This window comes from Heteronotia binoei, chromosome 10, assembly GCF_032191835.1.
Source record: "Heteronotia binoei isolate CCM8104 ecotype False Entrance Well chromosome 10, APGP_CSIRO_Hbin_v1, whole genome shotgun sequence".
Taxonomy (NCBI): domain Eukaryota; kingdom Metazoa; phylum Chordata; class Lepidosauria; order Squamata; family Gekkonidae; genus Heteronotia; species Heteronotia binoei.
The window spans coordinates 82,166,581-82,189,513 of NC_083232.1; the positions used below are offsets into that span (position 1 = coordinate 82,166,581).

The 22,933-nt window shown below is 41.0% G+C and overlaps 1 protein-coding gene across 3 annotated transcripts in view; it reads left to right on the plus strand.

Moving 5' to 3' along the window:
* The window catches only part of POU6F2 (POU class 6 homeobox 2), a 446,425-nt gene that overhangs the window by 397,071 nt on the left and 26,421 nt on the right, over nucleotides 1–22,933 (plus strand). For 2 of the 3 annotated variants that reach the window (XM_060247655.1, XM_060247654.1), the window contains exon 7: nucleotides 3,278–3,424. The exons of the other annotated variant lie outside the window; for it this stretch is intronic. In XM_060247655.1, coding sequence (XP_060103638.1) covers nucleotides 3,278–3,424 — 147 coding nt within the window. The remainder of the gene's footprint in view (nucleotides 1–3,277; nucleotides 3,425–22,933) is intronic. 3 annotated transcript variants of the gene reach the window in all.

The window sequence follows — 22,933 nt, forward strand, 5'->3', positions numbered from 1 at the left end:
TGTTCTCCCTGATGAACTTCCCAAGTTCTTGTGGAAGCAGGTCATAGCAGTGTCAGCACAAACCAGTTTTCATCTACAGCTCAAGAAGCCAGGCTTGGATGAAGGGAAGTTACAGGACCTCAGACAGCTCCAAGGTGAACAGTTTGTTTAACCAGCTGCCAGAGTTGAATTGAGGCCCTGAACACTGGGGAAAGCTCTGAAATCTCCCACCTCTTTGCCTTTCCAGTGAGTGAGCGTGATGTTGGTTACCTTGGAGGCAGAAGGGAGAGGTCTCCAAGTGGCTCTGGTTGAATATTTGGCCAGGGTGGGGGGCTAGATTATTAGCTTTAAGATACTGCCCTGCTTCCCACCACATCAGCCTCACACTAAGTTGCTATTTCAAACAGGTTTTAGAGCCCTCCACCATTTCCTCCTTTCATCAGTATAAGAGTCTGGATTGAGGGCTGGGCAATTGCTATGTCTGACACACTGGGAGGAAGGCTGAGCAACCAGTGGCCACATTTGGGCCATGAACCACCCATGTATAATGGTAAAGCACAGAGGTTAAATAACAACTTGCCTTTGAACAAGTGCAGAGATTTCATCCATAGTTGATGGATTCCCAGTAGGCCATAATTTAGAACTAAGAAGTAGGATTTACCAAGTGAGTTTATATTCATAGATTAAAATCCAGCATCCCCCTCTTTAGAAATTAAACACTGACCCCTGCCTTTATTGCTAGCCAAGTAAAACAAAGTCCAATGGCACCTTAAAGATTAACAACATCCATTTCGATGTGAGTTGCAGTTCACTTCAGACTGCAACCAGAGATCATGAACATTATGTTCCCTCTGCATACCAATCCATTCCTTCCCCCGCCTTCATTTCCTTCCAGCAATATTTTCATTTAAAAAATTTTTTTCTACAGCTGTCTCCCTTTTTTTCTTATTATAAGCATCGCTTCCTCAAAATACCTCCTAGGATGCATAGAATGCCTTTTTTTCAGCAATGCATAAAATAAATATGAATTATTTGGTGTAGTGGTTAAGTGTGCGGACTCTTATCTGGGAGAACCGGGTTTGATTCTCCACTCCTCCACTTGCACCTGCTAGCATGGCCTTGGGTCAGCCAGAGCTCTGGCAGAGGTTGTCCTTGAAAGGGCAGCTGCTGTGAGAGCCCTCTCCAGCCCCACCCACCCCACAGAGTGTCTGTTGTGGGGGAGGAAGGTAAAGGAGATTGTGAGCCGCTCTGAGACTCTTCGGAGTGGAGGGCGGGATATAAATCCAATATCTTCTTCTATCTTCTTATTTTCTTTTAAAAATAAATTTACTAGCACTGTGGAAGAAGGCGCTATGTAGCATGGAACCAAACACTTCTCTAATCCAAACTTTTTCTAACTTCCATTTGTTACCCCTGCAAAAAGTTTTTGTAGCAAGTTCAACCAACTTGTCTTCAGTATCAACCAATGAGCCACTTCCTCTTCTCTCTCATTCTATATCTTTCGCATCCTCCTCATTTTATGTTTTTCCTAATCTCAGTGGGCTGTGAGAAGTACGGGGATAGGAAAAGCATCTCATTTGCTTTTAACACTGAGACATTTGGAAAGAAAGCTCAGAGGGTAAAACATGAACATTTAATTTCAAAGAATACTTTTTACACCACTTTTTGTGCCTGCCTCAGTAAGACAATATAGTTATGTGAACAAAAAAGGAAAAAGAGGTGCCGGAACTCTGAATAGTGAAATGAAGGAGAAACACATGAGTGCCCCTCATGAATGCTTAAACACTTTTTGAGAATTTTGTTTCTACAAAGTAGTTCCGGAACTCCATTCTGCCACATTCCCCTCAGAAAAAAAAGCCCTGTCAACAACTATCCTTTGTGTAACCCCATGGAGTTTGTATATAAAAATAAAAGAGTATTCCTAGGTCAGACCATTGTAACGTCTATTTCCTGGGCTTCAGCTTCAAGTGTAACACTGTCGTGTGTAGTTACAGGTGGCTTGCTATGCTAGTCTGTAGCAGCAGAACAAAATCTGAGTCCAGTAGCACCTTAAAGAGCAAACAAATTTTCCACTGTGTATGATTCCAGGAGTCAGAGCTTACTTTGTCAGATACCTGACAAGGTGCCCCTGGACTCAAGAAAGCTTATACCTTGGGAAATTTCATTGGTCTCTAAGGAGTTCCTGGACTCAAATTTTGTACTTTCACGTATAGTATCGCTGTTTCTATAAAAGGTGGTGGGAAAGTGCCATCAAGTTGCAGCTGACATGGCAACCTCATAGAGTTTTCAAGGCCAGAGATGAACAGAGTTCTTCACTATTCGCCTGTTTATGCCTAGTAGCCATGGACTTCCTTGGTGGTGTCTCATCCAAGTTTTAACCAGAGCTAACTCTGCTTAGCTCCATGATCCAGCAAGATCCAGCTAGCCTGAACCATCCAGGTGAGGGCTCCATAAAAGGAGGAGAGGACAGTTAGTGTGTAGGGTTTTCCCATTTCAGAGCTGGAATTTCAGCAATTCCAGATAACTTGGGATGTCATTTATTTCCGGAATTAATCCAAATGTCCATCTATTGTGCTTTTTGCCTTGTTCTTCCTCTGAAGAGCTCAGAACATGATAAATAGCTTGCCCCTGCACAATTTTAGCCTGCGTCTTCCTGGCTGTAGGCTGACGCTGTTTACTGGCTCTTTGTATGTGGTGCACTCCAGCCTGGACCCCTATTACTGTGGGCAAGAGTTGGCAGCCTGCAAATTTGAATGCACCTATGTAAATAACTCCCTGCCACTGGAAAAGATTCTTTGACCACCATGGATCCGCTGAACACAGAATCAGTTTGGCTTGATATCAGAGAAACTCTTAAATGGAGGGTTTGGAAACACCTGGGGATTTGAGGATGGAGCCTAGAGAGTGGCATTTAGGAAGGGGAAGGACCTCAGTGGAGTATAATGCCATGCAGTCCACTTTCCAAAGCAGCCGTTTTATCCAGAAGTGGGATAATTTTAAAAAAATAAATAAGCAGTTTTTGTAGTCTGGGGATCAGTTGTAATTCCAGATCTCCAACTCCCACCTGGAGGTTGGCAACCCTGCAAAGGTTTTAGAGCGCATGCTGGCTGCTCTATGCATTATCAAAGGCATGCCTCCACCCAGAGCAAAAGGATCTCAAGAAACAACTGGAGCTTTCATTGGCACCTCTCGGTCCCGTTGATCGCATGAAGTCAATTAGCAGTGTGTTGGTGTGTAGCAGCTGCCTGGCTATCAGCACAGCAGCCCTCACTCTTTGCTCTTTTCTTCCCATTTCCAGCTGGTTAATAATCCCCTAGCAAGTCAAGCAGCAGCAGCGGCGGCAGCAGCGGCCATGGGCTCTATAGCAAGCTCGCAGGCCTTTGGCAATGCACTCTCCGGCCTTCAGGGGGTCACAGGTCAACTAGTCACTAATGCACAAGGACAGGTGAGTGGAAGATGGAGAGAAAGAGTGAATTCCTTTGGCATATTGATCTTGGGCTCAGCAGCAAATACCTTATGCATGACAGCAATTTGTGGCTGCACATATATTGGGAGAGGGAATAAATAAATAATGTTTCTTGGCAAAAGGGAGGAAGAACAAAGGGTTTAGGCTTGCTGAGGTGGAATTGGAAGAATCCTTTTTTAAAAAAAAAATCAGAGCTTGCAAAGCAATTCAGAAATGGACATCAGGATTTTGAGTGTTGGCACCTGTGAAGCTTTCCTCGACACTTGTGATTTTTCTGTAACAGCAGAACAGAACCAAGAAAGTTCTCTTTTGCTTGGGAATACGCTCTGCAGGATTAGAGCTATTGACAGCGACACCAACCCCTTTTGAAATGAGCATTAACTCTGAAGTGGTTTGAGAACTAGTGTGAAAAGGCAGGATCCAGCAAAGGCTGGCCAGCCACTTTAAGGCCTGCCGTTGCTCCTGCTTAACTCTCCTATTAAAATCCATTAAGATTTCAGCCGAATCCTATGCATGCATATCACTTATCATATCGGTCTGAAATCCTTAGGAATAGGAATATTCAGCAAACACTACAGGAAATTCAGTCATACTAGTTCCAAGCTACCGGTACATTGCCTAAAATTTAGTTATCAAGAGTACCTTGCTTTAGTGGGAATTAGCCTGCTGTTTTTCATATGTATCCTTAATTAGCCTTTCCTGTTAACCCTGCTTGGATATGATACCGATCTCGGACTTTTGTTTCTAAGCTTATATATGGTATCAATCTAGGATTTTTGTTTCTATGATATACCATGCAGTCTGCCCTTTAAACTGCCATTTCCTCTGGGAGACTGATTTCTGTATTTTGAAGATCAGCTGCGGTTCTGGGAGAACTCTTGGCCCCACTTTGAGGCTTGGTAACCCTACTTGCAAGACTGCCTCTGGGTGTGTAGCACTATGACCTGGCCATTTGCTCAAAGGCAAGGCCTTCCTGTACCTCCTTGCAGGACATCCATCAGTTTTATGTTCCCCTTGAGAACTCTCATCCCAATTTTCTCAGAATTATTTTCTCACATCAGGGACCTGGAGAAGAATAAGAAGGTGGAGGCAGGAATCATGAAGGGGCCTCACTTTACAGAAAGAACAAAAGGGCCCATTTGTCATAGGGTTGACATAAGTTGGGGGGGAACATGGAGAGGTGATATCAGTGACATCACTATGTCACTTTTGGGTATTACTTGGCAGCGACCATGGGAACCTCTAGGAATTGCTGGAAACTTTATGGCTGTACCACAGAATTTCTGGCACTTCCTAGAGATACTCCCTGTCACTTCCAGGTTGTACCCTGAAGTGATAATACCAGCACAGAGGAAACCAGCAGATTTTAAAAATTCTTCTCCCACCACCACTCCACAGCGATCAGCAATAAGTAACCCTTATTTGTCATATTACTCTGGTTATTATTTCACTGCATAAAATGTTCACATTAATACTGGGAAAAAAACAATTATATTTTAAAATTTTCTGTTACCCATACAAAAAAATAGTCAATACCCCAAAGTCTCTTCAATCTGTTGTTAAAAGTGATACAGGGAAGCAGCAACATTCATCTCTTGAACTTGGAAGCTTCCATTTATAAAAAGGGTATTGTTCTTTAAATCAGTGATGGTAAATTTGTGTTCTCGCAGTTTTTGGCATGTCATTCAACACTGCAGAAACCATAAATTCTTCATCTCTCCATAACTTAATACCGTCAAAGTATTTCATTGAAACAGAAGGTACATTTTTAAAAAATTCTGTCTAGTTTTAAAAATAAAATATTACAAAGGGATACAATCAGATTTAGTGTTTGGGGTTTTGATTTACTATTATTATCATTATTATATTATTGTTATTATATTATTATTATTATTATTACATAAACAAGGATGCAATCTGAACTCCCACTCCCCATCTAAGTCCCACAAGGGAAAAAATGCTGACCTTGTTATATTTACTGGGTGGGTACAGAATTGTTCCATCACTACCTCAAGGGTTGAACGATGGAGCTTGTCAAAGTGAGGCCTTATCTAATGAATCATCTTATCGCAGGTGCACACCACACATATTAAAGGAGGATTGCACGACCACCGTGCCCTCTACAATAACCTTTCAGTGTCTACTTTAACCCTTGTTTCAATCCCTTTTCATCAAAGGATCATTTTATGCAGCAGGCTTTAAATGGAGGCTCTCAAAAGCCTATTAAGATTTCTGTTAGGGATGGAATGGAAGAAAAGTTGGTTATAATGCCTATAACTCATAGTCAGATCAGCTCCATCTAGAAAGCTTGCTTGTTTATATCTGTGCTCCAGAAATAGTGCAAACTCTCCTCTCACAGGAGGCACGAGGAGTGTAGGACGTAAATTTAAGCCTCTGAGATATAAAACTATGACAGTTTGTCAGCAGAAGGGAGTTTTCCCCCACCTCTTTCTGGCTCTCCCAGGAAGGGAAGTAATTGGACTGCGTTGGTAAACTGTTGGCCAAACACATTAGTCCTTTGCAAGAATAAAATGGCATCCTGGATTCCACAGCAGGTCTGAATATTTATTTTGTACACCAAGTCCAGTTACAGAAAGGATGAGATCCTAGTCTTGTGAAACACGGAACAGTATACTGTTCATACTGTATAACAGACCTATATACATGAAGGTTTTTAAACATTTCTTTGGAATGTGAAGATTTCATTTGACCCCAAGTTTCTGCAGCCCCAAAAGGAAGGATATGAGAATGAGTCTGTGTGTGTGTGTGTGTGAGAGAGAGAGAGATGGCTAATAATGTATCTACTTCTTTATTATTTTATTAAAATTATTTTAATATGTACCTCTCAAAGTACATATTATTTTAATATGTACCTCTCAAAGTGCCTTGCAAAGGAATAAAATCCAGTGACAATAAAATCAAACATCAAGTTAAAATGTTATTTTTTTCACCCTAAAATCACACACACAAACACACATCCCTTTAATTATTACAGTAAAGGTATAGACAGCCCCACAGGAGAAATCCACATTTGCTCTTTGCAATATTCAGATACCTTTCTCAATAGAAGAATCTTGGAGCCAAACTATATGTTACATTATACAAGTTTCAGCGATAAAGTGGCTGGCGGCAGTGGCGGGAAGGGTTAAATATCTCTATCCCAGTTCCCAGCCTGTTGCAAAGTGCTGCCCCCCACAGCTGTTTTGCAATGGAGAAGGGATTGTGAAGCAACATTAAAAGCTGCTGTTTTAATGTGTGTTTTGGCCTTTATAAAGCTTTTAAAAATTTAATTCAAAACAAAATTTTCAGCTCCATGGCTGAATTTCCTTTGTGAGTTAATTCACAGATTTGGGAGCCGTGACAGAAAAGGTCCTTCAAAATACAGCCAATCATGTCATGAAAAATGATCATGTGACCAAAAATGGAATAATTTTTACTGGACATCAGGAACATCTGACTGAATAATTGCAGAGATGCAGAAACACAGAACTTGTGTTGAATCCTAAGATTCTATTTCACTAATGCTGGCGGCTGCTTCTACAATGACTGGATGACTTTGGTCAGGCCTGATTCAGGTATAGCCGTTTGCTGGTGGAATCTCTGCTTCCATTTTAAGCTTTCATTAAAGTGTAATTGTTGCATTCCTGACTAAGTCAACAAAACATTATACCATCGATCCATCGTTATTATATAGAAATTTAAAGGAGAGCAATACACAAGTCCATAAAAGTTCCTTACCCCCCAAATTATTTACTATGTTTATTTTATTATTAAATTTAAATTTTAAACTGCATTCCCCTATAGAATAGGGTTCAGGGTGGCCAGGGCGTTTTTTTGTAGAAAAAGCCCACACGGAACTCATTTTCATATTAGGCCACACACTTTGGTGCCAAGTCAGCTGGAACTGCATTCCTGTGCGTTCCTGCTCAAAAAAAAAAAGCCCTGAGGGTGGTGTACATTCTTAAAAAAATCAATTCAGATAAAATAAGCAGATCACAGGCAAGGAGCTCTTTCTGGGAAGAAAGCTGATGATCAGTCCAACTTCTCCTATTTATAGGATCTTTAGCATCACCCCCTAACAATAGATAACTGACCCACGTGATAAGGGTAGAGATTCTTGGCTAACTCATTATCTTATCACTTGAAACGCCATACAAGGTTTTCTGTACTTGAAATGTCTTCTTAAAATATATTTTAAAAACTGTTGGATCATTCCTGCTATTTTTTATCGTAATATCTATACAAAAATCTATACTACAAGTTTCTTGTACATATGAATATCTTTTGGTACTCAATCAACACACCCATCTGTGAATCGTATCTTTGCTTCTATGGTTTGATATTCTCAGATGCTGTCTTCACCTGGGCCTCGGCAAATAGTATCTACTAATATGTGTTAGATGGGATGGCCATACTACCTTGTTACTACTTTGTTTTCTTGCTCCTCTCCAAGGCTGTTCGATTTTGGGTCCCTTTTTTGCATGCTTTAGCTGGGGGGCCAGGCTAGCTCTGTTTTTGTGCAAAGAAACATCTTCCATTATTATTTTTGGTCAAGCCTAGCCACTGTTCCCCTTTACATTTCGCTGTGACAGAAGGAATCCCCCTTTTGTATTTTAGTTCCCTATTCTATGAACAGTCACCCAAGTTTTATCATTTTGCTGATGGTGTTAAATCTTCACAAAGAATCTAAAAATCTCTAACATGAGTAAAAACCACTGCAACAATAACTGATAAAAAAAACTCCCAGGTTCAACCTCTGGCATTTCCAGTTAAAAGGATCCAAGTGGCAGGTGATGTGAAAGACCTCTGCCTGAGACTCTGGCAAATTGCCAACAGACTTATTTCAATAGACCACTGATCTGACCCAGTAGAAGACAGCATCATGCAACCTATACTGTTGTTTAAATATAGTGCTTTCCTTGCTTACTCTTTGGCAATCTCAATGACTTTGGGGTCAGCCTTTTAAATGAGAGCTACAGGCTGGTTACTGGAAGTCCGCCATTTTGTAACAATTGGGTATTTAAAGAGAATCCCAATATTAGTTTTATAAATCAAACACATTTGCATCATTCTAACTAGCAGGCTCTGTATTTTTAAAACCCATGATGCATCCAGGCACTGCTTAGCATTTGAAAGAGCCAACTCACAGTGCGGTCCTAAGCAGAGTTACACCCATTCTGAACCCATTCACTTAAGGGAGTGATTCTCTTTAGGATTGCACTGTCACACTTTTCCAAGCTTCAACAAGTTTTTCCTGGGCTTGTAATTTGCTTCCATGAGGGTCCCCCCTTCATTTTGCCTAGAGGGGGGAAACCCTCATGGAGGCAACTTACCTTCCTGCAAATCACAAAGGCTTTAATTATGAGGACTCCTGTCAGGGTATTTTTGTGCCCTCGCTACACTGCCCCAGACAAACAAACAAGCAAACAAACAAAAGAATCAGCCAAAGGACTTCTTTGGTGCTGAACACACATCTTCCTGAGGAGACAGGCAAACCTTCTTCCACAGAGAGGAGAGAGCTGCATACCCAACAGCTAATTAACCAGCCTAACTGTCTTCCTTTTAATCCACAATTAGCTTGCCGACTAAGCAGGCGGTGTGGTGTTGTTGATCCAGTTCGATAATGGAGGTCCTTTGATTCTCATTATTCTGATGAGAGGGCACCCATTGGCTCTTTGAGCATCTTGATGGTAAATGGTGCTAATAAGGCCTGATGGGTTCGGCACTCCTAACAAGCCTCTCAGCGGCGAGAGTGATTACAATGGAGATAGATTTGATGGGATGCGCTCGCTTTTGTAGTGTCTCAGCTGCTGACACTCTGCGACATAATCAGGTCACGGAGCCGGTCACAGCCATCAGCAAAAGCCGTAGCTCTATCCCTCATTATTAAAGTGTATTATTCAGTCCCAGGCCTTCATAACACTGCCAAGGGCCTTTTCATTTCTTTTATATATATATATATATATATATATGTAATGTCTCCCCCACACACACACACCTCACACCGTCCTGCTCCTCTTTGGTTCAGCATTGACTCCTGACTAATAAAATAAAACACTTCATCAGCTAAAGAGCTAGCAAATTATTTTTCAGAAACTGAAATAAAGCAGCTCCTTTCGGATCCAGCGAAGGGATCACAATTAAATAAGATGGGGAATTTTTGTCACCATGCACTGCACGGTGCAATGTAGTATGTCATGTGCAATAAAAAGAATAGCGAGAATTACGAAAATAGGATCTGACTCTCTATATAGATTGATTTGTAAAGTACCAAGTGCACGTCTCCTTTGAAGAAAGGACAGGGCTACCTCTCTTTAATGTACCTAGGTCTACTGTTTCCTGGCAATTGCTTGATTTCTTATTGTGCCCTAAACATCTTTTTATTGAATGAAGGAAAACACAATCTCAACAATGGAGTAGCTCTAGAAAAATCTATGAGACTACTCCAGATGACATCTTCTGGGAACCCCTGCAATTGGTTTTCAAAGGTCTGAAGCAAATTTGAAACATTTATCACTGCAGATGGTACAGCACTAAACTAACTTTTTTGCATCAAGTGAACAGGGTTTTTTAAAAAAAAAATCCCTATAAAATCTGTTTAGCCAGAAGCAACAGAAAGACAAAAGAGATAGGTTTGTTGGGTACATCATGAGAAGAGATACCACTCCTAAGCCACTTTCAGCTTTATTTAAAAATATTGTTTGTCCATAGCCTAACACTTCCAATGCCCACAACTATTTAAGTTATAGTGCTTGCTCTCAAATAACTTGAATCCTTAGAATATTTATCTAAGAGTAGAATCTGTTGTTTTAATTACTATTAAGGGCAGATTGTATTTTGTGATTGTTAAAGGAAAATGTGATACATGTCCTTTATAAGCAAAGGAATGCATTATTATTTTATATTCTGATATAGGCAGAATATGCTTCAGGAATCTTCACAGAAGCTGAAGTGATGATGGGGAGAGAAATCTTCCTGCCTAAATTCCTAAAAAAAGTGGGAAAGGGAGGGTCATCCTATTGTACCAATTCCTTGTGGGCTCCCAGATTGTACCATCTAAGAATAAATTGGTTTTCCAAGGGACCTTCCAAAATTACAACTGATCTGCAGGCTACAGAGATCAGTTCCGCAAGAGGAAATGGCAGGTTTGGAGGGTGGACTCCTTGGAGTACAATATAGTCTAGGAAAAGCAGAAGCCCCAGAGTGACCTGCAGATGGTGGATGCTCTAGAACTTTATCTTCTTCTATTATTTGATTACCTATAAAGACACCAGAGGCCTGTTAGGGATTGAGAGAAAGATGGGACTGCTATTGACTGGTCTCCTCCTATGGATCTTCAGGTGGACTTTTTCATTAACACTGAAGGTGAAGATGCCTTCAAGGAGGGTTTTTTCAGCTCAGAGGATAGCAGCCAGTTATTCCAGAACACAGCAGCCTGGGAGAGGGACTTCTCAGTTGTGGCACCCATACTCTGGAATTTTCTCCAGAGAGAGATGCTCTCACCAGGGAGACTGTTGCAAACCATTTAATCGGGATCAATTTGAGCTAAACTGGTTGCATTTCAATCTAAGGCATGCTGACTCAGAAATAAGTCCTACTGAACCAAGTGAAGCTTTCTTCCCAGTGAATGGGCATGGGCATGTGGTTTCTTTGTATAATACAGAAGACTTTATTCATGATCTAATTTAGCTATAGGTAGATGTAATTCCCAAAGGCCAAATCTGGCTTTCTTGATTCTTGTGGCTCTTTCTTACATACCTGGGGAAATGCTGATCACCACTTTGGGGTCAGGAAGCAATTTTCTCCAGGCCAGATTAGCCAGGGATCCTGGAGGAGTTTTTTGCCACCTTCTGGACATGGATCAGGGGTCACTGGGGGTGTGGGGGAGGTATTTGTGAATTTCCTGCATTGTACAGGGGGTTGGACAAGATGACCCTGGAGGTGCCTTCCAACTCTAAGATTCTGTTATTCAAGTTTTAATTCCGTTCTCAGACAGAGCATCAGAAGAGTCAGTGAGATGTAGAGCTGCTTTTCATATTAGGGCTATCCTACACTTGTATGTGTTTCAAGTGTCAGGAAACATTTTTATCTCTAACATGGAGAAGTCATGCAAAAACCAGCTGTTTCTCCTTATACACTAGTACCATCTGTTCCTACCACATGAACCACAGATGACAGTAGTGAAAGCAGGGAACCATAGCACGTGAAGCAACTCAAAGGGCTACTTTGAAACATTTTCCTCCTATATGTGAAATAATAATTGTGAAGTAAAAGTAACCCTTACAAAAGAAATAAAAGCAACCCTTATATGGCTAGTGGAGCATGAGCTTTATTTGTGCCACAGAGGTACTACCACCAAAATGAGTATTCATAAATAGTTAAAATCTCATACTGGAAAAGTGTCAGGGTCCAACTCTGAGAACAATCCTAAACAGGTTTACTGAGGATCCTACTCAGATCTGTTCATTTGGGCTTAGGCAACGAAAAGTGTTTACTTATTCATTATTTATTTATTTAAACATTTATATACCACTTTCCCTCATGGTTCAAAGCAGCTTACAATAACAGTTAAAACATTTGCAGTTAAAACCAAAAATAAAATAGCAAACCCTTGTTCTCTCTCTCTCTGCCCCTTAAAAGATGCCTGCCTTTCAAACTCCTCAAAAGCCCTGGAAAACAGGCAGACCTCACAGTGCTTGCTGAAGGTCTCCAAGGAGCATCTCCCCCACCTCTTCAGGGAGTCTGTTCAACAGAGCAGGAGCCATGATGGAAATGGCCTGGGTTGCCATCAATGTCAAATGGGCCACCCTAAGTGGGGAGGGCTGGCCCATTTGACATTGACGGCAGCCCGGGCCATTTCCATCATGGCTCCTGCCTTCCATCCTTCCAATGGGTAAAGCTTGCTGGGGGTAAAGTGTAGATGACTGTGGAAGGTAATGGCAAACCACCCCGTAAAAAGTCTGCCAAGAAAACGTCATGATGTGATGTCACCCCATGGGTTGAAACCACTCAATGCTTGCACAGGGGACTACGTTTACCTTTTTAAGTGGGGAGAGGAGTCAAGTGGAGAGGTCAATCTTGCGAGACCTTGCCCAGTTCCACAAGGCCTATAAGACGATATTATTTCAGCTAGCTTTTAACAGATACCGCCGAGATATTAGATCTAAATGGATGTCTAAGAACACTGAATGCCATCTGTAACTAAGTGGAAATTAGCACCATATTGTTTCAAGTGTTTTAATTTAATGTTTAATTTAATTGTTTTATTATGACTTTATTGTGTATTGTGAGCCACCCTGAGCCTGCTTTGACAGGGAGGGCGGGATATAAATTGGATAAACTAAACTAAACTAAATGCACTCTAATTGAGGAATCTTTCACCAAAGGAAGCCTTGGGCACTTACTGGGGGGAAAGTGGGGTACAAATATTTTAAAGAAAGAAAGAAATATTCCAAGAATCCAAAGAAAGACTCTTTCCACTGAAGCAAAATTAATCAATTAGCAGAGGATTATGCCCATTGTGTGTGGGGGTGTCTATGTGATTAATTATACATCCAGAAATTAGACAACATTCCCAATGTTATCACCTGTGAAACAAATTTGAAATACAAATTCATATTTTGAATGTGGAATTTTACCATTATAAATAAAATTAATAATAAAATACATTTTTAAAAAATTAACAATACATTTAGGGTGCTTTAGACTGCCTGGTATCTGACTAAGCAAACTTCAAATATGAAATATTATATACTGCCTGCTGTCAGATACTAAATACTGTTGCATGTATTTAGTAAATACATTTTAATGTTAGTTATTAAATGCTATCATTTATAAAAAATATTAAAATCACATGTCAAGAACGAATGTCAAATACTGCAGGGTGACATTTTTGTTGATTTTAGATTCAAGCAGGTCTCCATGTTGGTCTAAAGCAACAGAACAAAGTTTGAGTCCAGTGACACCTTTAAATTAAACTCTGTTGGTCTTAAACTCATTGGTCTTAAAGGTGCCCTTGGACTCAAACTTTGTTCTATTTTCAGTGAATATTCAGGTATTCATCTATATTCAGGTAAACATCTAAAACAGAATTAGAGATGGGTGAATGAATTTGTTTAAGTTCTGAAAGACATAGGAACTACACTAACTGTTCAAGATGCACAAAAAAATTCTTCAACATTCACTTAAATACCTTTATTACCTTAGATGCTGGCATGGCCAGAGAATAAATAACTTTGATTAGAAAAATTGATGGAGCGTAAGTCTATCCACAGCTATTAGACTTGATAGTTAGGGACATCGCCACAAAGCAGCACATGGGAAAGGCAGAGTGCAACCAATAAACAAAAGTGGATAAGCTAAAAAAAAATTTTAAATCACACAATATCTTTTTATTAAGACCAGCTGAAGTAACACACATCAGTGTGCAAGCTTTCAAGCTCTCCAGAACTCTTCAGCAGACTAAATATACATGAGCGACCTTTCACAAACTGTTTTTCTATGACTAATTGGTTTTCAAAAGCACTGGAGCATAGTAGAGTAGTGGTTTAAAGAAGATGAATGCTGTATCCCTAGAGAAAGTCTTGATAAGAAATTTTTTTCCATATGAATCTGGGACACACAAGAGTATCCTGTGCAGTTACGAGGAGAAAAATCTGTTGTTTGGTCAGTCAAGCAAGACAATGTGTTTTTTTTTTTCATGGCCCCAAAACAGAAGGGTTGTTTGGTGCCATTTCAAAGGCTGTAAGGTAGCTTCTCTCTTAACACGTGGGCAGGAATAAACTCATTTATGGTTCACCATCTCCTGAATCACATACTTTGGCTAAAGAAAACATGCAGTGTATCCTTTAGGAGCTTAACAGTGTCCATGTTCTTACTGTCCTTCAGGGATTTCTAAAATCAATATCCTGGCCTGAGGCAGAGTGCCTCACAGAAATGCCTCTAAGGCAACTCTGTCCCATTTCACTCTCACTGCCTTAGGCAGTCTCTGCTCTGGCCTTTTATTTTTATTCTATTTCTCACCACTACTGCCACCAGTTAAGTTCCACAGGTAGATGTGGTGATGGGATAATCAACAGTATCGTAATGATGGGATGTTTTAGTGACAGCCACCTCACACTCAGTCCACACAGTGGCATAAACATCAAGCTTGTGTTGAGTGCCAAGGAAATTCCAAGAGCTACTGCATTCTTGAAAGAAAATACCACATGGCTTGGATCCTATACAGCGCAAGCAGACCTGTGTTGCATATATGGGAACTTCTGTGCATCGCTTCTCCCGCTCCCGCTGCAATTATCTATGCTCTGCCAAGTTGTTCTTTTGTTGGTCCATGGGCTCCCAGGGACATGATGGCTGGGTCCAGACTGACACTTTAAGCTGACACAGGGACAGCTCACAGATGGATCAAAAAATCAAATCCAAACATGCACATCTGCCTCCTGTCCCACTCCCATATTCACCCCATCCTTAGGCATCTCTGCCACAGCTCAAAAAAGGTACCACTTCCAAAGTGGCAGCAATTCTTTTGTGCCACACAGCATCTGCCTCCCCGGGCGTCTGAACGCTGGAGCACACATGTGAGGCACATTGGTGGTGTGAGCCCACCAGGCTGCCCCAAGCCGCTTCTGACTTTAAAAAATGCATTGCTTCCAAGCGCATAGACGCATGGGTGCATGGGCACACATACGTATGACCAATAAATGAATGGGGGTGAAATAAACCCAAACCAAGCTACGAGGGAGGTGTTCAACAGCTGTCTGACCAAAGCACACCCCATGCGGGATAGGGGCGTTTTGTGGGGGAGCATGTGGATGGGCCGGCCCAATTTGGGATGCCTCCTGTGCACCCCAAGCCGCCAGTCTGGAGCCAGCTGATGATAGTCAAAGAATGACCTGTGTGAAGGCAGAGTCAGTTGCAAGCTATGGTGTGGATCAAGAAATCCTTCCAGACTAATGAGGGAATATTCAGACAGAAGGGCAAACCAGAGAGAGAAAGTGATGAGTTGACAGCAGACCAACAAACCAAAATATTGACAAGCAAATGTTGGAAGCTGTGCAATGAAGGCCAGAGTTTATCTGTTGTCCAGCCCTGAAAATACTTATAGCTAGACCAGGTCATGAGAAACCAACAGAGGGGGTGAAGTAAAACATCTCTAGGATCTGGGAGAGCCAGACCCTTCTGTTTTTCTCCCTCAGCTTTGAGTGCCATGCCAGTCTGCTCTCCAATACTGTCAATGCATTTCATGTCTTTTATGCCTCCTGTTCATGTGGGAGAGAATTCAGAAGCGAAATCAAATGTACACTGCAGCCAGTTAAGGGGGCTGGTTTAAACCTTCCATATGAAAATGGTACTTGTCGATTGCCATTCATATGTTGCTTTGCATGGCAAAATCTAAGATGATGATTTCTCAGCAGATATAAAATTAAGGGGTTTTCGTTCCTTAGTTTCCCTAGTCTAAGTCTTAGTAGAAGTGATTGCCTAGAAATAGGTCTCAGCTCTTTTCTGTGCCTTTCCATCATGGATCCATAACAGCATTATTGGTTCATATGTGGTTTGAATATGTCCAACTTTACCACAGCCTTGATATTCTTAGCCAAATGTATACTCTGGCAAAGCATCCATGGATTAATGATATATGCCTAGTGTGATCCTATAGTCTCAATTATTAACTTACTGATTAAACAGTAGGGATGGGCACAAACCAAGAAAATGGAGGTTCATAAAGGTTCATGGTTTGTGAGGTCTCATGAACCACAAACCTTTACAAACCTTGCTGTTTACCGAACTGGTTTGAGGTTCGTGGTTCTCGAAACAGCATGGCTTGCAGAACCATGGCACAACTTGCAATTAAACTCAGAAGGCATTTAAATGCCTTCTAAGTTCACTTGTGAGTCTTGCTGCAGCAACATGGCTTGCAAAAACCCATTTAAAGAGATCCCTTCAAATGGTTTTTGTGAGCACAGAAAGGAGGATTTACACCAGATATGTGCAGGTGATCAGAAAATGGAAAAAACCAAAGCATGATAAATATCACCTTTAATTAAATGATTATTTTTCACTGCATTGATACAAATACATGCATGTGTAGACCCAACAGATATACTGAATGTTGCTGCCCTGGATGCTGTAGTGAGGCAGACAGGCCTAAGAGACAGTGAAAGAATGGTGTACCTCTACTTAGAATTTCACTGCAAACCCAATTCCTGCTCCCCTTCCAAGATAGGTGATCAGCAGAATGCAGAGAATCTGTCCAGGACTCTGGATGCGCAGTTCCAGCTTTAGGATAATCACTGATGCAGCAGCCATTTGCTTGTGTGATCCAGCTAGACATGCACATAATAAACCCAGTTCCACATATATAAGCCCTAGCTAGAAGGGGGCAAGAGTGTATATCAGGGGTTTCCAACTGTATTGAGCCTGTGGACACTTTTGGATTTTGAAAGCAAGCACAAAATGGCTGCTATGGGGCCAATCACAAAATATTGGTAAATTCCAAGAAAGGTATCATCTTATGATGGAGCAAGCTGTTTCCAAGTGGATACTCCCTGCAGACATTAAAGTGATTCCTTTTGATGTCTTCTGCTTCTGATGTCTTCTGCTGATTCAGTATAAGGCAGCTTCATGTGTTCATGTGTTGATTTGGAGAAGAAAGAAAGGGCACCAGGAAATGCTTTGGCAGATATCATGGTTCCCATAGACACCATGTTGGGATTCCCATCACTGATATATATTAGCAAGGTACATACTGACCTTATAGCCATTCCCTTTGATTCAGTCTCTCTTTCCTATTTCACAAAGAGTTCATACTTTCCTAAGTCCCCTCAATAGCAGGAACACTGTGATAAAGGAACACACAAACTCCCCATTGAAAACCAGATCTCTTTGCCTCTCTCTCTCTCCCCCCCCCCACATACACATAATTTTATATCCAAGCACAATGCCTCCAATATACAAATAAACATCCATTTTAATGTTTGATGCATCGAATCCTCTGACATCGCCAGCTCTCAAAATAAATGGTTTGTTTTAGAGGTTGGATGTGTCATATTACCATCCACCCAGGAGATAAGAAAAGAGAAATAGATCAGAGAGTGATCAGGACATCAGGGAGACAGTTTAAAGAGAGATGAGAGAGAGGCCAGTTACCAGGGAAAACATAAAAATAAAAAATATATAGATGAAGCAGGCAAGGGAAAAAATGTATAAATAGGGCATTGCAGCCTAACTGGAAAAAAAAGTTTAATTTTAACTTGTTAGTTGTAGCCTTTAGAGGCCTGCTCCTCTCCCACGGATATATGTATTAAGCTGTGACATGACTTATTTGATAGGATGGATGGATGGACAGATAGATAGACTTGGAGTGAAAAGGATTTCCTGTAATTTAGCGCTGGGGGTCTCAGGACTGGCAGCAGATAGCCTCCTGGTAAAGGAGGTTTGTCCTAGTGATTGGTTCCCATTATACCACCAAATCAAAATTTTCTTTCTTGTTGTCGCTCTGTTCTGTCTCTTCTTCTCCTCTCAGAGCAAATTCACATGGTACATTTTCTGGTCCAGGAATCTTTCCTGTAATGTCTGTATAGAGCCTATAATCAAGCTGGTCCAATATATACCCAGGGAATGTCGTGTTTTCTAGGAACAGAGAATTTACTGTATGGGCAGTAGCGTACCCTATGTGCAAACCTGGGAAATTTCCTTTTAGAAAAGAGGAAAGAAAGGAATTTCTACTCTTCTGTTATCATTATGATGTTACCCAAATACAAAATGGTTAAAGTAATTTTTTCCTATATAGACAAACCGAGACCTAAGAGGGTCATGGCACCCCAAATATCAAGAAATTAAAAATTGATTAACTATCGGGGAAGCAAGCATTGTCAAGCCGTTTGAAGTTAATAGAGCAAGACTCATTAAACACCAGAAGAAAATGTTATCCTTAAGGTTATTTCATCTTTATTTTATAGTGTTGAGTGTCAGTTAACACATTACAATGTTGAAGTCAGGAAAAAAAAATAGTTGCCCTTTCTGTGAAGCTATATACGTTCCTACAGAATCCTCAAGAGTCGATATAAGACATTCACATGCAATTATCTGGATGATCAATTAATTTTTCATCGTCAATCCTTAGACTTTTGATAATCTCAGACATAATTTTTTCCCCTTGACTATCCTATGCTTGGCCTTTTCAGAAAGATGAATTATTCTAAAGGCAAAAATGCTCAACTTATTCCAGGGCCATATTGAAACCCTCACTGGTTTTAGTTCACAGGAGTGAAGCGTGGAAATTAACTCCACCATTGAAATCCATGGGGAAAGTGCTTCATCATTTGAGCTTCATCATGCCCCTTGTTTTTCCTGGCACACAAAGAGTGTAGCTGGTTCTTCAGCTTTCAGGTTTCTGTAAATATGCATTTGAGATCCCAGCATCACAAAGGGAGATGGAAGATTACCAGCTTCAATAGATTGGCTATCTCTTTTATCTCATTGCATACACAAACCAAAGGATCCTGAATCATCACAGAAAGGGTACCTAACTTATTTTATTTGATGAGCATCTGAAGGGAGAGGTTAGAGAAAGAGTGGAAGAGTACAAGAGATTTGCAAGGATGCATAAAGCTCCCTTTATACTATGGGGGGGGGGGGGTGTTTATACACACGCACACACACATGTATATAGGGATATATATGTATGTGTGTGTGTGTGTGTGTGTGTATGAAAATGTCATGATGAGCATGGATAAGAGATTGTTCACTTATGAAAAGGGTGATACAGATTTTCATGAGTAAACCCCATTAGCATCATTATAATGAGTTATGGTCTTTGTTGTGAGAAATGAGAAATCCTGTGGTCTCGCCCTGAAGAACATTAAAGAAACATTACCAGCAGGAAATTGAAAAAGTAATATATGTTAGAGTGAATATGACAACTTTTTTTCTGATAGAGCAGACAGATAAATGTCACCTACAAGTTTCAAAATACATTTAATTCTGCCACCACAATGGATATTCTCTTCATAAAATATATATGAATCAGCTTTGAATCATAAAACTTGACTGTGATAAACAAATGCATATTTGATAACCTACTTTTATTTTTTAAACTTATCCGTTCTCACCTGCCCCCCCTTATCGCCTGACTCTTTGTTATTTTCAATTCCTTTAATTTTCATTGTTGATTTGAGGATGGGTTGGCAATTCCTTAAATTTTCATTGTTGATTTGAGGTTGGGCTGGTAAAATCTGAAGGAGAACAGTGGTCACAACGAAGTTGGTGTGGTTTTTAGAGTGTCAGACAAGGACCAGGGTGTATCTTGGGCATCCAGTGATATTTTCCCATGGATTATTTTTTTCTGTCAAGATGCAGTTGACTTATGGTGACCCCATGGGTTTTTCAAGCCAAGAGACATTCAGAGGTGGTTTGCCATTGCCTTCCTTTCTGTAGACACTGGACTTCCTTAGCGATCTCCTGTCCAAATATCAACGAGGGCTAACCTTGCTTCATTCTGAGATCTGATTAAATTGGTCTAGCATGGGCTATCCAGGGCTGGTCAGGTCCCAAGGAATACTTGCATCAAATCTAGTTCCATTTATTATGATGATCTTCTGGGCATTAAGCCATCTTGCACTGTTTTATCGTAACAAAAAACAAAAGATCTGGTTTGTTCCAGTGTGAAAGTGGGTCCATCTAAGGCTAAAACTTCAAGTTGCTGATTTGTTGGCCACCCCATCCCAGCTTGTGCCAGGCTCTGGGTGATGTACAAGGGAGCATAATGCCATAAAAACAGAATATAACAAGACATTTAAAATTCAGTACAATATAATAAAAATTGGAAACCCAAGTCCAAGTTGCTAGAACAGTGAGAAACATTTGCAGATTTACACAGAAACTAAGACAGATCCTCTGGCCTACCTACAGTAACACTTTAACCATATGACCCATGATCATTAAAGACAGACAATGGGACTCCCTGAGCTTAAATATACATTCTACCATAAATCTTAGTTCATGGGCTATTAACTATCTCTTAGCCTAATCTGCCTCACAGAGTTTTTGTGATGATAACATGGGGAAAGGTAACCATGTATGCCACTCTGAGCTGCTTAGATTTGGTTGTCAACCTCCAGGTGGTGGCTAGAGATCTTTTGGGATTACATTGATCTCTTGGGATTACAACTGATCTCCAGGCAATGGAGATCTGTTCACCTGGGGAAAACGGCCAATTTGGAAGGTAGCATTATAGCCCATTGAAGTCCCTCCACTTTCCAAATCCTGCCCTCCTTAGGCTGTACCCCCAAAAGGTATTTCCCAATTTGGAGCTGGCAACCCTAAAGAGCAAGATGAAGATGTAAGTAATAAATACACTCATTTTTACTTATGTGTATTTCATAAAAACAAGAGCAGCTTTGGATCTTCATATCCTTCCCTCTCATCATCCCTTCTAATGCTATCTCCTAGCCTTGGGCAAGTGAAGAGGAACTAATTTGTGTTCTTATTGATCCCCAAACACCAAGTTATGGAAAAACCTCTTCCCCCTGACCCTGAGGTTTGAGACCCAGTTGTCCAATCTTTCTCCTTTCTTTAGTATTCCCCAAGTACTCCTCACCCCTCAGAGAACTAGGATGTTGGCTTGCATGTGGGCCTCATAAGGGCAGATTTTGTAAATAAATATATGAGAAAGAGAGTTTGGGTGCAGAGCTGGGTTTCTTAACTCCCTTTTTAAAAACTCCCCTGTTCCCGCTTTTCTGCTCAGCAGTGGCTCTGGGTTGCATGATATGAATGTCCAGTGAGCTTCTCTAAACAGTCCAGTCACATAGTCTTTGCTTATGTTAGTCAGTTTCAATGACTATTTGCTTTCTCATAATCACAGTACTGAATAAAGTATACCACTTTTTTTTATACAAGAGGTAATTTGTTAGGTCAGGATAACAAGATGGGAGAGTCAATAATATGCCTGCATACATGAGAAGGTGTCATGTGTGAATTAGCATATGGGTCTTACTCACTGAGAAAAATCCCTCCTCTGGATTTTAGATCAACAGTCAGTGTGCTACATCTGTTGGCCCCATTAGCCCATTTGGAATAGTAGTTAAGAACATAAGAGAAGCCATGTTGGATCATGCCAATGGGCCATCCAGTCCAACACTCTGTATCACACAGTGGCCAATACACACACACACACACAGTGGCTAATAGCCACTGATGGACCTCTGCTCCATATTTTTATCCAATCCCCTCTTGAAGCTGGCTATGCTTGTAGCCGCCGCCACCTCCTGTGGCTGACTGCTCAGCAATTTAATTGAATGCCCACGAGTTCTTGTATTGTGAGAAAGGGAGAAAAGGACTTCTTTCTCTACTTTCTCCATCGTATGCATAATCTTGTAAACCTCTATCATGTCACCCCGCAGTCAACATTTCTCCAAGCTAAAGAGCCCCAAGCGTTTTAACCTTTCTTCATAGGGAAAGTGTTCCAAACCTTTAATCATTCTAGTTGTCCTTTTCTGCACTTTTTCCAATGTTAGAATATTCTTTTTGAGGTGCGGTAACCAGAATTGCACACAGTACTCCAAATGAGACCGCACCATCGATTTATACAAGGGCATTATGATACTGGCTGATTTGTTCTCAGTTCCCTTCCTAATAATTCCCAGCATAGCGTTGGCCTTTTTTATTGCAATCGCACACTGTCTTGACATTTTCAGTGAGTTATCTACCATGACCCCAAGATCTCTCTCTTGATCAGTCTCTGCCAGTTCACAACCCATCAACTTGTATTTGTAGCTGGGATTCTTGGCCCCAATGTGCATTACTTTGCATTTGGCCACATTGAACCTCATCTGCCATGTTGACGCCTACTCACCCAGCCTCAACAGATCCCTTTGGAGTGCCTCACAATCCTCTCTGGTTCTCACCACCCTGAACAATTTAGCGTCATCTGCAAACTTAGCCACTTCACTACTTACTCCCAACTCCAAATCATTTATGAACAAGTTAAAGAGCATGGGACCCAGTACCGAGCCCTGCGGCACCCCACTGCTTTCCGTCCTCCACTGCGAAAACTGCCCATTTATACTCACTCTCTGCTTCCTATTAATTAGCCAGTTTTTGATACACAAGAAGACCTGTCCTTTTACTCCATGACTCTCAAGCTTACTAAGGAGCCTTTGATGAGGAACTTTATCAAAAGCTTTCTGGAAGTCAAGGTAAACAACATCTATTGGGTCCCCTTTGTCCACATGGTTGTTCACCCCCTCAAAGAACTGTAACAGGTTAGTGAGGCAAGATGTTCCCTTACAGAACCCATGCTAAGTCTTCCTCAATAACCCGTGTTCATCAATGTGCCTGTTCATTCTGTCCTTGATAATGGTTTCTACCAACTTTCCCAGTATTGAAGTAAGACTGACTGGCCTGTAATTTCCCGGATATCCTCTGGAACCCTTTTTAAAGATGGGGGTGACATTTGCTACCTTCAAGTCCTCAGGAACGGAGGCAGATTTA